The 15203-nt window shown below is 46.2% G+C and overlaps 1 protein-coding gene across 2 annotated transcripts in view; it reads right to left on the bottom strand.

Annotated features, from left to right (window-relative positions):
* mtus2a (microtubule associated tumor suppressor candidate 2a) overlaps positions 1-15203 on the bottom strand; it is a 40336-nt gene that overhangs the window by 10055 nt on the left and 15078 nt on the right. For both annotated transcript variants that reach the window (XM_040182968.2, XM_040182969.2), the window contains exons 4-5: positions 9692-9949; positions 1577-1741 (exon numbers count right to left, since the gene is read on the bottom strand). In XM_040182968.2, the coding sequence (XP_040038902.2) occupies positions 1577-1741; positions 9692-9949 (423 nt within the window). The remainder of the gene's footprint in view (positions 1-1576; positions 1742-9691; positions 9950-15203) is intronic.

A 15203-nucleotide genomic window follows, 5' to 3' on the forward strand; every position in this document is an offset into this window, starting at 1 on the left:
TCATCTCCAGCTATCTCAACCCCTGCTGCGTTTTATAAGTATGTCCCAAGGGGCTCTGGGTCAAAGAGAAGCAGAGCACACTCGCAAGATGTGCGCACATCACCTCCCCGCTCACTGCGACATTACACACTTTGCAGACGAGACGTTCCAGAACTCTGTCGCAGAGTAGGTGGAGTGTGTGGGAGTAGAGGGAGTAGCTGGATTTTAAAACAATGAATGTGAGACGAAAATAAAAAGATTAATAGTGAACAAAGAAGTAGGTCTCAGGAGACTAGCAGGGAATCTGTTGTGAAGCAGAGAGGAGAGATGGAGAGGGGCCTTGGAAATGAAGTAATTAGACCTGTAATGGGAGAGAAGCCTCTGATCCTGAACAAATCCCCCAAATAACCCTGGAGAGATACTTCAGGCCTGCAGAGAAAGTGTGTGTGTGTGTGGCAGTGTTCACCATGCATGTGTTAGTGTGGTCGTGCAAATGTAGCTCTAAGAGTGACTCATTACCGCCAAGTGAACCCCAGACTCATGCGCACACACACACACACACACACACACACACACACACACACACACACACACACACACACACACACACACACACAGTCATGGCACTGTATTGTTACTGAAACCCAGCATGACTCTTGGACTTGTACTTGAACAACACTTTAAAACCTTAATACATTTTGGCAGGAGGCAGCTGGGGGGGTCTGAGGCTCAGCTGAACACAACAACTAGAAGCAGCAGTTAACAAATATCAGAATATGAAACAGAAATTAACATGCCCTCCATCACTTCCAAAATAATCTTGCTTATAGTCATTCAGCTAGTTGCAAGATGCAGACAAACAACATGTACACCTATTGCAATTCATTTTGGATGGAAAAGAAACTGTAAGATGTTTATGTCGTTATATTACACTAAATGTTTCTTGGTTAGACATGTTAGCATGCTGTTAGCAGATAATTGTTGTGACATGTTTTGGGGCTCATAAGGTTTTTGTTTGAAGCCTTCGGGGGCTGAACACAGCGGATGTTTTTGTTGACATGCATAAGACGTATGTGCAGATTTCAGGAAAAGACATATGAGGCTATGTGATTGTGATTGTCTGCCGCAGGCGTGTCAAGTATTCACCATTTGTGCAAAGCTTGGTTTCTAGAACATACAACGTTTGATTTGCAAGTACTCACTATTAAACCTGTTGTTTTCAATTGAGACAGACTTTTCTTCTGCTTCAGAACATGCATAATAAATTCTGTCTGGTTTGCCGCTCATTAAATTGTTCACCAAATGTGACAACAGCGTGCGACAGTAGGACACAATCTGTTCATGGTGGAAAATGGCTTCTCTCTCTCTAACATGCATGACGCTCAGATTGTATTTGCATATATGGGTGAGTTCCTTGCCCGCTTCACTTATGAGCACATGTCATTGTCTCTGCACAACCTGAAATAGACATTTCAACTGAATTCAGTCCGAGCCAAATTACGGAAAAACCCTCACAAAATCCACACTGTAGACTATAGATTGTTTCGCGGTTGAAACAAGACATGCGCGCTGTTCTCCAGTGAAATCTCTGACGGACCTCCAGGGGAACTTCTCGGCTGGGCGGGCAGGTAGCGGCGCGGGAGAGCCGGGGTGGAGGGCGGCTGGAGGCTGCTGCTGCGACAAGGTGCCCCTCTGTGGTGATCGGTCGACGGAGGGCCGGTGGTCACTCTGTGAGGAGGAGGATCCTCACTCGCGCCCGGACCTGGAAAACACACAGTTATTTGTTAGTGTTTTTATTTACATCAATACATCTAGAAAAAGTTCCCTTTCTGAGGGGCTGTATCCCAATTGTTCCTTCTTCCATTTAAAAATCACACATTGGTGTTTCTGCGGTCTGATGGTGCTGTGTTATGTCTGAATTAAGGTTCACTGGACTGAGAAATGGTTTGTGACCTCTGGGTCTCGCTGCTGTTGGTCTCAATCCTCCTTTTGTTAACCTGCAACTCCGCACGTATTCTCCACAAACACAAATGTTCTACACGGGAACGCTTCCACATGAGCACATACAGCACACAGAGAGGAAAATCCAGCGCACACTCACACATCTGCACACTGATCATCGCTCATCCTGGCTTATACCACAGCTATAATCTATTAAATGACTGGCAGATAGTTCACACACTTGCAAGCACACGTGCACTCTCACACGCCGCGTATATCAAGCTCATCTGCTCGATCAATAGTGACATAAAGGATTGCTCGCACTTCTCCACCTTCTTCATGTGACAAGAGGGGATGAACAATTCAATACCAAGCTGCTTGTAAGAAGCCATGAGATTGCTCAATAATCTCTCAGCATCCTCAGAAATCAGTGCTCGCTGGACAATGTGATGGGGGGGAAAATATCCCAATTAGCCGGTAAAAATACGATGACAATGGTTCCTTTGGGTTTGCATTTTCTTTTGTTTTCCGCTAAATCCCTCAGGCACCAGGGATTATAATAGTATACCACGTTATCTATTCATATATTTCTGTTGGTCTGCAAGTGAAGAAACACACCAAGCTTGTTTTAACTACTCCTTTATTTCCTTCCTAAAATATTTGCTGCATTTTTACCGACATTGTGGTAAATAGCGAGTAGGAACTTTACACATTAAATCGATGGCAAAGAATATCAGCAGCTAATGTTCATCCCAGCAGACCGTGACTTTCATCCTAAGAAAAGACCAACCGTGCAAAGTGGTCATTAACAGAAAACGCTAAATAATTCTTAAAAAACAAAAAAGCAAGTGAAGCAGCGCTGGTGTAGTGTTCATTTAAATAGTGAATGGTATTATTGTTTTGCGCTCTCAAATGTTATCCCCAACCCTGCACAATCCAGAGGAGCCTTGTGAATCAAGTTCATTCTCTGCCTTGCCAGTCGGCTTTCTGATTTCCCCCAATAAAGCAGCTCTGTATTTGTTCTGTATCTGTTTGCAGTATTTCCTCGTCATGAACAAGTCAAGGGCACAAGTAGTGTCTTCTGGCCAGATCTGTTACAATCACAGAGAACTGCTCTGTTGTTACTTTACTCAGCAATTGAAAAACGTCCATCGGTTCATTGGATCTAAAAAAAACTGCATTTGTAAATGACTGGGAAAAAATCTGATCTGATGCTTTGACAGGTGCTCCGTTTGCTGAATTGACAGATTCCTTTGCTAGTTGATATGAACGAAGACAAGCTCATTACACAGGTCAAGGGTCAAATACAGTATGTACTGAATAAATAAAGGAAGAGCGAATGATTGCACCCGGGTTGCCAGACACGGAGTGCTGTGAATGTGAATGATAATGCATCAGGGGGTTAGAGAGGAAGGGATGTGTTTCATTAATGATAAAAGCAAGCTGATATGCATCACTGATTGGCAAAAGGCCACCTGATAACGGATAACAGAGCGCGACAAAGATGGGAAGACGCTGGCAGAGTGGGATGAGGAAGAAGCAAACAAAAGGATATAAAAAGATTGACAAAGAGGAGCCAGTGGCCGGCCGAGCGTTTTATGAAGACTTGACTCAGTGGGAGGCTTTTTTATTGGAGAAGATTTTACCGTACAGCAAAAATAATACCAGTTTATTAAAGCTGACGCTTGTATGTGTGTCTATACACGGAATACACGGCAATGTAGCTGCTTGCAAGTTTATTTTGATTGCAAAATGGTTAGATTCAAACCTTGCAGGTGTTTCATTATGTGATTGCCAGCTAAATCAGCACATTCTGCAAGATAACTGCAAGTTACCTGTCCTAAAGAAATTAATCTTGGTTCAGTCCATCCAGATCACATACACGCAAACACAACCGATGTGAACCGGAGCCACTGTACAGACTGCATGTCTGACATGCCAAACAAATGGCTATTCTACAAAAAATGTATAGCCCCTGGGGAACGCTTAAAATGTCACTGTATGCTTAGAAAAACAGCAGCATCTGGGACAAATGGACTCATTGTATATTTATCAGACAGCTGACAGGCTGGTGGTGGATCGGATGTGAAGGACGGAGAAGTTACATGCATGAAAAACAAGGTTTGGTATTCAACAAAGTCATGTGGGAGAATCAGAAACAGCTTTTTTTTCTTATTTTCCACTTATTATATTAAGTGAATAAATTAGTAAACATAGTTAACGACTGCATTGAGACAGAGAGAGATATAAATAATATGAATAAACACAATGGTCCTGCAAATGGCATCAGGCAGTCGACTAGCCATGTTTTCCAATTCCCCAGTCTAAAAAGTCCTGGGCTTCACTAGCAATTCCTTTTCTCTGTATCCGCTGTGCTGCAGCAGTTTGCACTCGTCTCAGTTCAGGCACCTATTTGATTTAGTATGTCTTACTTTATCATCACGCCTCTGCACCTTATAATACAAGCACATTCGTCACTCATGTACTAAAACCCACATACACGTCTTAACAATTTAAGTTTGGGATTAAGCTTGTTTTGGGTAATTTGTCATGAATCCCTGTTAGTTACGCCTTCCTGAGCAAAGTGAAGCAGCGTAAACAATGAAAATACTACAATCCCACACAGAGACATGTTAAATGAGTTTAAATGGATATATAGTTCTCATACAACGGATTTTAGTGGCTAACCTTCAGCGCGCCAGTTATATTAGACTACATGTTCTCACAGACGGATGTCAGCTTCATTCAGCGACGCTCAATCCATGAAACGTAGTGTGTAATTCTGAAGTTTTGTCTCCATCAGAGCCCACAATTGGTCCTGCTTGCTAATCATTGCTTCCTGCCATTGATTTGATCTGCTTTGAACTGTCTGGCTGTCACTGTTCATCCGTCAGTCATACACAGAGAGCTGGACACCATTCTCCATTCATCCTGTGGTCTTTCCTATATTTGAAATGCTTATGTATGCCACACAAAATCTGCATGAATAAAGTCTCGTCCCGTCTCGAGATGTCTGGAAAGTTAAAGAAAATCTTTTGCCAAACTGCCTCTACAAGCAGATATTTTCGGTCAGTGTACTTTTTAAGTAGCGAACATGTGTTATAGTGCATGATACGCTCAAGTTTCGTTCAAATACAAAATCATCTATTACTAGTTGCATGCCCAGTGTGAAGATGTGGGTGTAAAATAGATTAATTCATGAATACTTTTTCAGTTTTAGAATTTTATTTTATTTCTAAACCATGTCTTAACTCAAAACACTGAGAGGGTTAAAGCTTCATCCATGGAGAACAAAGTTATGTTCATGCTGAGAGCTTGGTTGCAGACGGATTAGATAACAGCTGACAGAAGCATCCACAGGACTCCGGTCTTCTGCCAGAACCCGGAGAGGTCCGGAGATTAAAGGTTCAGCCTCAGCGAAGGGATGCGTGTCGTATGGTCAACAACAGAGCGGCGCTCTGACCAGTGAATTCATCGAGCGGCATCACGAGTATGACATTCAAATGATTCAGATTTTAAACATGAAAGTGTTTATGGATGGATGAAATACTGTGAGTTTACCAGTTAGCATCCATGTTACTTTTTGCTCTCCTCACCCACAGAGTGGCAGCCATATCTAATTGGCCCATCTAATTTCCTTCTCTAGTGTGCGTGTGTGTGTTTGTGTGTGCATATACACGTTTGTGCATATCTGTGCATGTGCGAGCATGCACCACCGAAACCATCTGCTCACAGTGAGTCACGGACCAGATCTGAGCCATGGCATCTGGGGGTACAGCATCCACTCTCCTCCCCGCGCCAATCCCTCCATGCATCTCTCCTTCCGCTCGTTTTTTTATTTCTTCCGCATTCTTCCTTCCTCTCGCCCCTCAACTCATTTTGTCTCATTGGATTTGCTTTTATCACGGCATCTCCCTTCAGCTCATCTCCTCCCCTCAGCTCATTTTTTCTCCTCCGTTCATTTGATTTTCACGGAACGAGAAGAGCGATGCAGGTGATAATGCTCTAAAAATACAATGTTTTTTTTCGGGAGCGGGGGGGGGGGGGTTGAGTTTCCTTTATGGAGTAAGCGTGGCTCAAAGGCTTCATCAGCTTCCCTCTGCTGGATTTCCCCCTCAGCTATGTAATGGAGTCAGTCAATCACAGTGGAATTAACGATGTATCCCCGTAGCTGCCTCACAAGCATGAGCGCTCTCTCTCTGATGCACACGCCTGAGACACCATCGGAGACGTCAGCGTTTGCACTGAAGGGAGGATTGGGTTAATGGCTCATCAACGTCACATAGAGTAACCTGTAGCCCCCCCTAGGCCCGATGCTAAACCAACACCCATTGTACACTGGATGTATAATGCAAACAGGTGATAGTAATCAATTAAGGGCAGAGCAGTTAAGCTCAAAGTCACCGCAAAAACACTTAATGGAACATATTTCTGAATTTGTGTTCAATGGATTATTCCAAATATCTGGGACACTGTGTCTGCGGGAAGGGATTACTCTGCTATTTTTTAAATACAATTATTCAACGCTGTGAGCACAATTGTCCATCGAACGTCAAATTATTGGGGTCGAGGCAGAAGATGTGTTAATAATTTGGGCAATCCAACGGTTCAAAACAAAATGTGTCGTCAACTTTTCCCATTTCAAGTCGTTTTCCTCTGGCGTCTCCACAGACACGTCATTGCACCTTCACACATGTGATGGTTACATTGATCAGAGCGGGTTGACGAGCTACAACAGTGGGGAGTTTAAACTCCAGGGATCCTTCCTTCAACCCACTTTAATAGAGCGTGGCGCTCCTTTCCTCCCCACCGCTCTATTCCTCAAATGATCCCTCCTGTCATCCAGAGGCCTGATGGAGTCTGTTTTGCTCGCTGATCAATGGGGAAAACGAGGAACTGAAGCATTTCTTTTCTGCGTCAGAGTTAAGATACGCGGCCGCTGCGGCTTCCTCATCACCCGTGATGGAAGCGTGTGTACGAGCTCATTCCTTATGTTCTTTGATCTGAGTTGGAGCGCAGTAAAAGGAGAAAAGATCAAGAGTGGTGTAGAAGTATCAATATTGCAACATGCATACTTCCTGTACTTCCATCAACAGACAAATACATGCAGATTTGACAAAAACAGTCTCTGGAAATCAGAAAATGAAAAGGGTTTACACATTACCGTCTTTGAATAACTCCAACTGGATTTGTACAGTGACTCAGAAACATTATCCAATATTCTACACATTGCCTTGGGCAACATCAAGATTTCAAAATGCAATTATTGTTGGATGAATATCTTGGAATCAAAAAATAGCTTAACTTTTTAGTGAAATATCATGCCTATTTTCCATTATCTGTAAGATTTACCAAATTGCCATGGGGACAAAGAACAGAGTCTCCGTATTTCTCATCATTCAGTACCCTTCAAGAACCTTTTAGGTCAAAGCACCTGCTAATTCTTTTCATATCCAGCCAATTTTTTTACACAGTAATGATTTTGCAGGGAACATTACGAACAATCAAACGAAACAATTGAATCCAGGTCACGAAAAAAGTGGAGGTGATTTTAAAGCTTTTAAAAAAAATGTCTTTGTAAATAAAGGTCAGACCAAAATACATCTGACAACTCCCTGGCTACATGCTCGCACACGAGGAGAGACAGAAGAAGCTACATCCCAGTTTAGTCTGGAAAGTTCAAGTAGAGCGAGTTGAAAAACCTCACATCTAAAGGTCAAAAAGCACCATACTGAGTTAAAAGGGGAGGTTAATGTTCCTGCTCGCCCCTCCTGCCTGTCACACACACCCACAGAAATGAGCATCAAAGGCCCTTTTTCCTTTGCTTCTCGTGTCTATCATCCTTGACTCCATTTCGGTCTTGACACGCTCCGAGCAGCAGTACGGGGAACATTGTGCTGCAGGCTCGACTTTTACAACTTCTAGTCTTTTGCATTCTGTTTGTGTGTGTGTGTGTGTGTGTGTGTGTGTGTGTGTTCACGTTGTGACTACAGATCACACTGGACTAAACCTGGACTAATAAATATTAGCAGCTGGGAATATATTTACATGAGTTTAGCTCAACAATACATTGTGTACGTTTGTCTATCGATACAAATAACAGTAACATTAAACTGTTATGTACTTCCTGGAAATTAATCAGAGACCTTTGGCCAGAAAAGTACAGCCACATCTCATTTTATTGATTTAATGTATTAATCTATTCATCAATCCACAGTGCAAACTATTCTATTATCTCCGGTGAAGCGAGGGCTAAATTCAATAGTGTCACTTGAGTTGGATCTGTCTCCAACAAACCAAAACAGAAATAGAAAAATCAAAATATTTAGCTGCGAGCGTCAGTTGGTGGCACACAAACACCCACGTGTCATGGAAACTGTTTCCACTTCATTACTGTTCATTACTGACGCTGGTGTTTTAGAATTGTGACAGCACAGATTAACCTTAGATGCTATAGGGTATTAGTTTAACGTTAAGTTCAAGCAGTTAAATTGCTACAGTGCCACAGCTTTTAATATTTATTCAAAAAATGTTAAGAGGAGATTTAAAAGTACAATGTTTAGATAAATAATTGTCTATAAATTAACTTCCATTGCAAAACCAGGTGGAGGAAATGAATGTTCACCTTGTGACAATCACGGTTGTGTATGAAAATATAGGGAATAAAAAGAAAAATAAGTTTTTGCTCACCTTTTATCAAAAACTTTTTTTTACAAACACTGTTCTGGAAACCCAAGGGAGTCCTTTTTTTCCTCTTACATGGTAACTGAAAGGGGGGCCACCCCCGCATTACCGCACAGTTTGCATTCATTTCCAACCAATAAGGGAGAGAAAAGAGGGAGGAAAAAAAAGTATGTACACTAGGGGGGAAGGAGGGAGGAGTTATGACATAACAGGGGGCCTGACGCCTGTGAGAATGGAGGCGCTTACGTCAACTGTAACTGGGAGAGGAAGAGCAAGCACTCCCTATGTAGGTCACATTAAAAACCCATGCAGATACAAATTCAGCCAACTAACCAACCAGGCAGCCGAGCTGCATCGAAGTCCCAGCTGTTTGTAGCGCTCCAGCTGTTGACGGTTGCGAAATTGAGCACTACTTATAACATACTGTTAACGCTGAATCAAGCCGCAGCACACACCCGCTAACAAGCCCTTTAAATTACTGATAACACCGGGGAATGACATGTGTCTTGTTATTTTTTCATAGTTCAGCTGTCAAATAGGGAAGGTGTTCATTATATGTACCAATGAATTTCCACAGTTGGGGGAAAATTTATGTTTTCTACTTTTATAGAGTAAGTATGTGATATAAATCACCTTTACTCATACAGCTCAAGAATCATCTTATAGAAAATAAAATAATAAATGCACAACACTCAGTGAAACTTTGTCTATTCATAATACCCAGCCAACAATGATACGGTTTCTTGCACTGGCAATGTTTTAAAACTGGAAATATCCCTCATATTGTGTCCTCATGTGAATCAGAAAATGCACTTTTCTAAACGGCAGCCCTTCAGCTGCTGTTGACCTGCTGCTTGTTTGAAAATACAGAGTGGAGAAAGGCCGGCTGGAGCAAACCGTAACATAATGAATGTGGGAGGGGGCTGTTTATGCAAACCGTGGTAGGATAGAAGGAAAACAAGGAGCACCGCATGCCGATCATAACGGTGTTCTTGTGAAAGCCCCTTTGAGGATTCTCAATAGATAGCAGCATATTCTCACAAACGGGAGCACTTGTGCGAACAGATTTTGTAATGATTGGACTCACTGTGAGCAGTCCCATAGTTGTCACTCTGTGCGCTGTCACCCGAGTGGCCCGAGGAGGCGGACGAGACGCTGGAGCTCCTGACGAAGCCGAAAGCTGCCAGGCGGCCGGCGGGGAGGCGGCTGGAGCTGAAGCCCGGGGGTCGCAGGCCGGACTGGCTCGCTTTGGCCAGCAGAGACCTGGAGGCCGCGGCCTGGGGCTGTGGTGGCGCCCTCGCTGGACCAGCGGGAGGAGGAGCCTGTTGGCTGAAGACCTGGTCATCTGTTCACAATGAGGAAAGAGAGCACGATTAATGATCATGTTGTCCATTATTTGAAAATGAGAAAACTGGGACAACTAGAAATAATACTATGTGCTGTTAAAATGATATGGGGTGTCCTTGGATGAACCGATTGTAAAGCAGCAGCCAGACAGTAATAGTATCAATGCATTGCACTGCGGTGCTGAACGGACAGCGCCACAAAAGCAAGGAGCAAAATTGCGCGAATCAACTCATTAATCACCGCTTACACCGAGTGCAGGGCGTTCAGCGCAGCCTTGATGTGTAGTTCCCCTGTGAATCATTCACCCTGTTGACTAAACTCTCAGCGGGCACCAGGATGTTTTCTGTGTTACGTGTCTGATTGCTGCAGCAAGCTAATATGAAAACAATATACAACCTGGTAATGGCTGCTGTTGGCTGTGACCGTGGAATGGGCTGTCGGCCAACAGCTTCTCTAGTGCCATCACTGTTATGGGCTACGAACAGAACATCTAGGACTCAGATGATAGATATTTCCAATACATATACACTGTTTTCTTATGCACATAGTTTATTGTATGATCATCAATTCCTTGTTACAAAAAGGCTTTACTTGTCCTTATTTGTCCTACAGTTACCCAAACCACACAAAGCCGTTACTCCACCATTGAGGACTTACAATCAAAAAATATATATTAAACGGTTTATTTGGAATAAAGTAGAACACAAGGAAGGGAGGAAACATATTTACAGTGAGGGAAAATACAGGGGATGAAAGAGAGGAGGGGAGGATAAAAAAGTAATCGCAGCTTCGTAGTGGCAGCTATTCTCAGTGAGCAACGCGGCTCTCGCTAATCTACGGTTTCCAACAGCCAAAGAGATGAAACGTGCCGGCATGATCAACCAAGGCTGCGCACATTCACACACAGTGGGCAGTGGATAAATCCTCAGGCCTGGGATAGAAACCCCGGCCTTCGGAACACGGTTTAGATCCTAGACAGAAGAGGAGAATTATCCCCTGCTGGCTGAAGAGATAAAGTAGGCAGCCCTCATTTCCTCAACTATTTAGTGCAGCTGCGCGCTCCACATGCTAGAGGGAGGAAGAGCTCTGTGAAGGAGAATACAAAATCAGTTGGTGGACATAGGTCAAGTCGCCAGGGAGAAAAGTCTCCAGTGTGTCTCCCCCCCAATCTTCATCAGAGGCATTGTTCGCACTCATCGCCTCTTTCCTCCTTTCTACACTATCTGCCTGTGTGCCGAGCGTTCTGTTTATCAGATTAGAGGTCGCTGCTCTTGAGTGAGAAGGTCAGGATCATTAAAGATGAATGTCCTCATTTTCCTCCTGCCTCCCACCACTCGAGTCATCCCCTCTGAGAGTCGGCCGAGGGAAGTGAGCCTGAAAAACACCCTCAGCCTAGATGGCACGTACCTAAGCTCCTGTTAAATGAAGATGCACATTATTCATAACAATCTAAGAAGGAGAAGGAAAGCAATGGAATTATTAATATGACTTATACTGTACCTTTGTGAAACCTGAAAACACCTGAAAATATAATCAAACATTGTTTTTACTGTTAGAGCAACCCTACTTGAGATGGATAATGTAAATCGGGCTCTGAAAAGTCAATGGAACGAGCAGCTGAGATGAGCACTATAAATAAATTATAATGAAAGCCAAGGTGAGTTGCAGCAACCTGCATGGATTTCCCCCACAAAGCGTTAAATTGCTAAATTGAATTATTAAATGTGACACTTCAGTAAGTTGCAATTTCTGCGTAGCAACTTCAGAAAAGCGTGCAACGCCGCTGCTGTGAAGGTGGGATTTTGAGAGCCTCATGCAGAAGTTGCAGTAGCTCCGTCACAAACGTTTTGTCCTATAAGTGGATAGTCCTCATTATCATAACAATGGACAGTTTAAACCATGCATGGTAATTAGGTTACCATGCATGGAGTAGCTATGTCACGCCCTAATTGTGTTCACCCGTTTTCACCTGTTTTTCCCCTGTCTCCTCCCACACCAGGTGTTCCCTGTTTGTCAATTATCCCTTGGGCATATAACCTGTGTCTTCTCCCTGTTCTTGTTGCCAGTTCGTCTTGTGTGTTTCACCAGGTCTTACCAGCGTTATATCCCAGTAGTTTCCAGTAGTTTCCAGTCAATTCTTGAGATCCCCCGTGTACTGACCCCTGCCTGCCTCCGACAACGACACGGCCTGCCACCTCTGTACCTCCGACGTCCTGTGTACCGAACTCCGGCCTGCCTCCGACAACGACACTGCCTGCCACCTCTGAACCCCTGATCTCCCGTGCACCGAACTCCTGCCTGCCTCCGACAACGACACTGCCTGCCCGAATTCCTCTTCATTAAAACCCTTATTCCCCATATCTGCGTTTGGGTCTCTGTCTGAGTTGTGATAGTACGAACTGGCCATGACAGACCCAGCAGAACCTGACTCCCTCCGGAATGCCGTCGCTCTTCAGGGAGTTGCTATAGGAAGGCACGAAGACATCCTACAACGGGTCATGGAGGGACTTCAAAGCCTCTCTGACCACCACGATCGGACATATCAATCCCTGATGGAGCAGTTTCGTGGGATGTCTATGGGACAGTCAACTACAGCGGGGCTGACACCTGCCCCAGACCAAGGTGGCCTCGCAGCAAGTGCGGCCTTGCCGGTAACCAACACGGCCCCTCGGGAACCCAACTTACCACCTCCTGAGCGCTATTCTGGAGACCCGAGAACCTGTCGTTCATTCCTCTCCAAGTGTTCCCTGATCTTCGAGCTACAACCATCCTCGTTTCAATCGGAGCGTTCCAAGGTAGCGTACATCGTTTCGCTTATGTCCGGGAGGGCAGGAACTTGGGCTACGGCAGTGTGGGAACAGCAAACACCCATCTGCTCCAGTCTGGCTGCCTTTATGGCCGAAATTAAGAAGGTTTTTGAGTCACCGGTGTCGGGGAGGGAAGCAGCGCGTAAACTCCTGCGACTCCGACAGGGCTCTCGCAGCGTGTCAGACTACGCGGTGGACTTCCGCACTCTGGCTGCGGATAGTTCATGGAATTCAGACTCTCTCTTCGACGCTTTTCTTAATGGGCTGTCCGACATTATCAAGGATGAGCTAGCAGCACGAGAGCTGCCCCCTGATCTCGACTCCCTCGTGAACCTTTCTATGCGGATAGATAGCCGGCTGCGGGATAGAAACCGGGAGAGACAATCAGCCCCCCCTAACCCCCCACAAACTGTAAGTATCCGGCTCTCCAACCAAAGAGACACTAGGGGCTCAGCAGAGTCTTTCCGTAATTATCCGAGGCCTCACGAAGTCGATAGACCAGAGCCCATGGACCTCGGAAGGGCGAGAATAAGCCCTGCTGAGCGGGAGAGGCGATTTAGCAGCCGCAGCTGTTTGTACTGTGGCACTTCCGGCCATTACATCTCCACCTGCCCACTAAAAGAGCAGGCTCATCAGTAGGGGCGGGTATGCTGGTGGGCCAAACAGAGACTCCCTGGACTCATACTACCCGTGCCCCGCTGCATGCAATTCTTGTGTGGGGGGCCCAATCCAACACCGTCAGAGTGCTCATTGACTCGGGGGCTGACGAGAGCTTCATTGACTCCGCCCTGGTCCAGCAACTGGGCATCTCGACCCAACGCCTCTCCACTCCTATAGAGGCTCGAGCCTTGGACGGCCGGCCCCTTGGCAAGGTGACGCTCTGTACCGTTCCAGTGGTTCTACGCATCTCTGGCAATCATAGCGAGCCCGTCAGGTTTTTACTTATAAGTTCTCCTCACGTGCCTGTGGTTCTGGGCCATTCCTGGCTTCAAAAGCATAACCCCCTCATTGATTGGACAACGGGCTCCATAAAGGGCTGGAGCCCATTCTGCCACGCCCACTGCTTGGGGGCTGCACAACACTCCTCGCCTTCCCCCAACCCGGCATCGGGGGACCCCCCTGACTTGTCCTCCGTTCCGGCCGAATACCAGGACCTGTGGGAAGTCTTCAGCAAGTCCCGGGCGACATCTTTGCCCCCGCACCGCCCCTATGATTGCGCCATCGACCTATTTCCTGGCACTTCCCCCCCTAGAGGGCGTCTCTACTCCCTGTCTGGTCCGGAGACCAAGGCCATGGAGGCCTATGTGGAGAGCTCTCTAGCGGCAGGAATTATCCGCCCGTCGTCATCCTCTGCGGGGGCGGGATTCTTCTTTGTGGACAAGAAGGATAAATCCCTACGCCCCTGCATTGATTACAGGGGCCTTAATGACATCACCATCAAAAACCGCTATCCGCTTCCCCTCATCTCCTCAGCCTTCGAGCTCCTTCAGGGGGCGACGGTCTTCTCCAAACTGGACCTGCGAAATGCCTACCATCTGGTTCGGATCCGGGAAGGGGACGAGTGGAAGACTGCTTTCAACACCGCTAACGGCCACTATGAATATCTAGTGATGCCCTTCGGTCTGACCAACGCCCCTGCAGTGTTCCAGGCACTGGTCAATGACGTATTCCGGGACATGCTGAACCGGTGCGTCTTTGTGTACCTGGATGACATCCTGGTATTCTCCCGTTCTGCCCAGGAGCATGTTGCTCACGTCCGCCAGGTGCTCCAGCGCCTCCTAGAGAACCAGCTGTTCGTCAAGGCGGAGAAGTGTGAATTCCACCGCTCCACTATCTCGTTCCTGGGATACATCATTGCAGCTGGGAGCATCCGGATGGATCCCTGCAAGGTGAAGGCGGTGGAGGAGTGGCCACAACCGCACTCCCGGGTTCAGCTCCAGAGGTTCCTGGGATTCGCAAACTTTTATCGTCGCTTCATCCGGGGCTACAGCACCTTGGCAGCTCCCCTCACCGCTCTCACCTCTACCAAGGTCCGCTTTCGCTGGTCTCCTGAAGCGGCTCGTGCTTTTGCAGATCTCAAGCAGCGCTTCACCACGGCCCCCATCCTCATCCAACCCGACCCCTCTCGCCAGTTTGTGGTGGAAACGGACGCCTCGGAAGTGGGCGTGGGAGCCATTCTGTCCCAGCGCTCAGCCCTCGACCAGAAACTGCATCCCTGTGCCTTTCTCTCCCACAGACTCAGTCCAGCGGAAAGGAACTATGACGTCGGCAACAGGGAGTTGTTGGCCGTCAAAATGGCGTTGGAGGAATGGAGGCACTGGTTAGAAGGCTCGGAGCTGCCGTTTTTGGTTTGGACCGACCATAAGAACCTTGAGTACCTTCGCAACGCTAAAAGACTCAACTCCAGGCAGGCCAGGTGGGCTCTGCTATTCAGCCGTTTTAATT

Source organism: Gasterosteus aculeatus, chromosome 7 (genome assembly GCF_964276395.1).
Source record: "Gasterosteus aculeatus chromosome 7, fGasAcu3.hap1.1, whole genome shotgun sequence".
NCBI lineage: Eukaryota > Metazoa > Chordata > Actinopteri > Perciformes > Gasterosteidae > Gasterosteus > Gasterosteus aculeatus.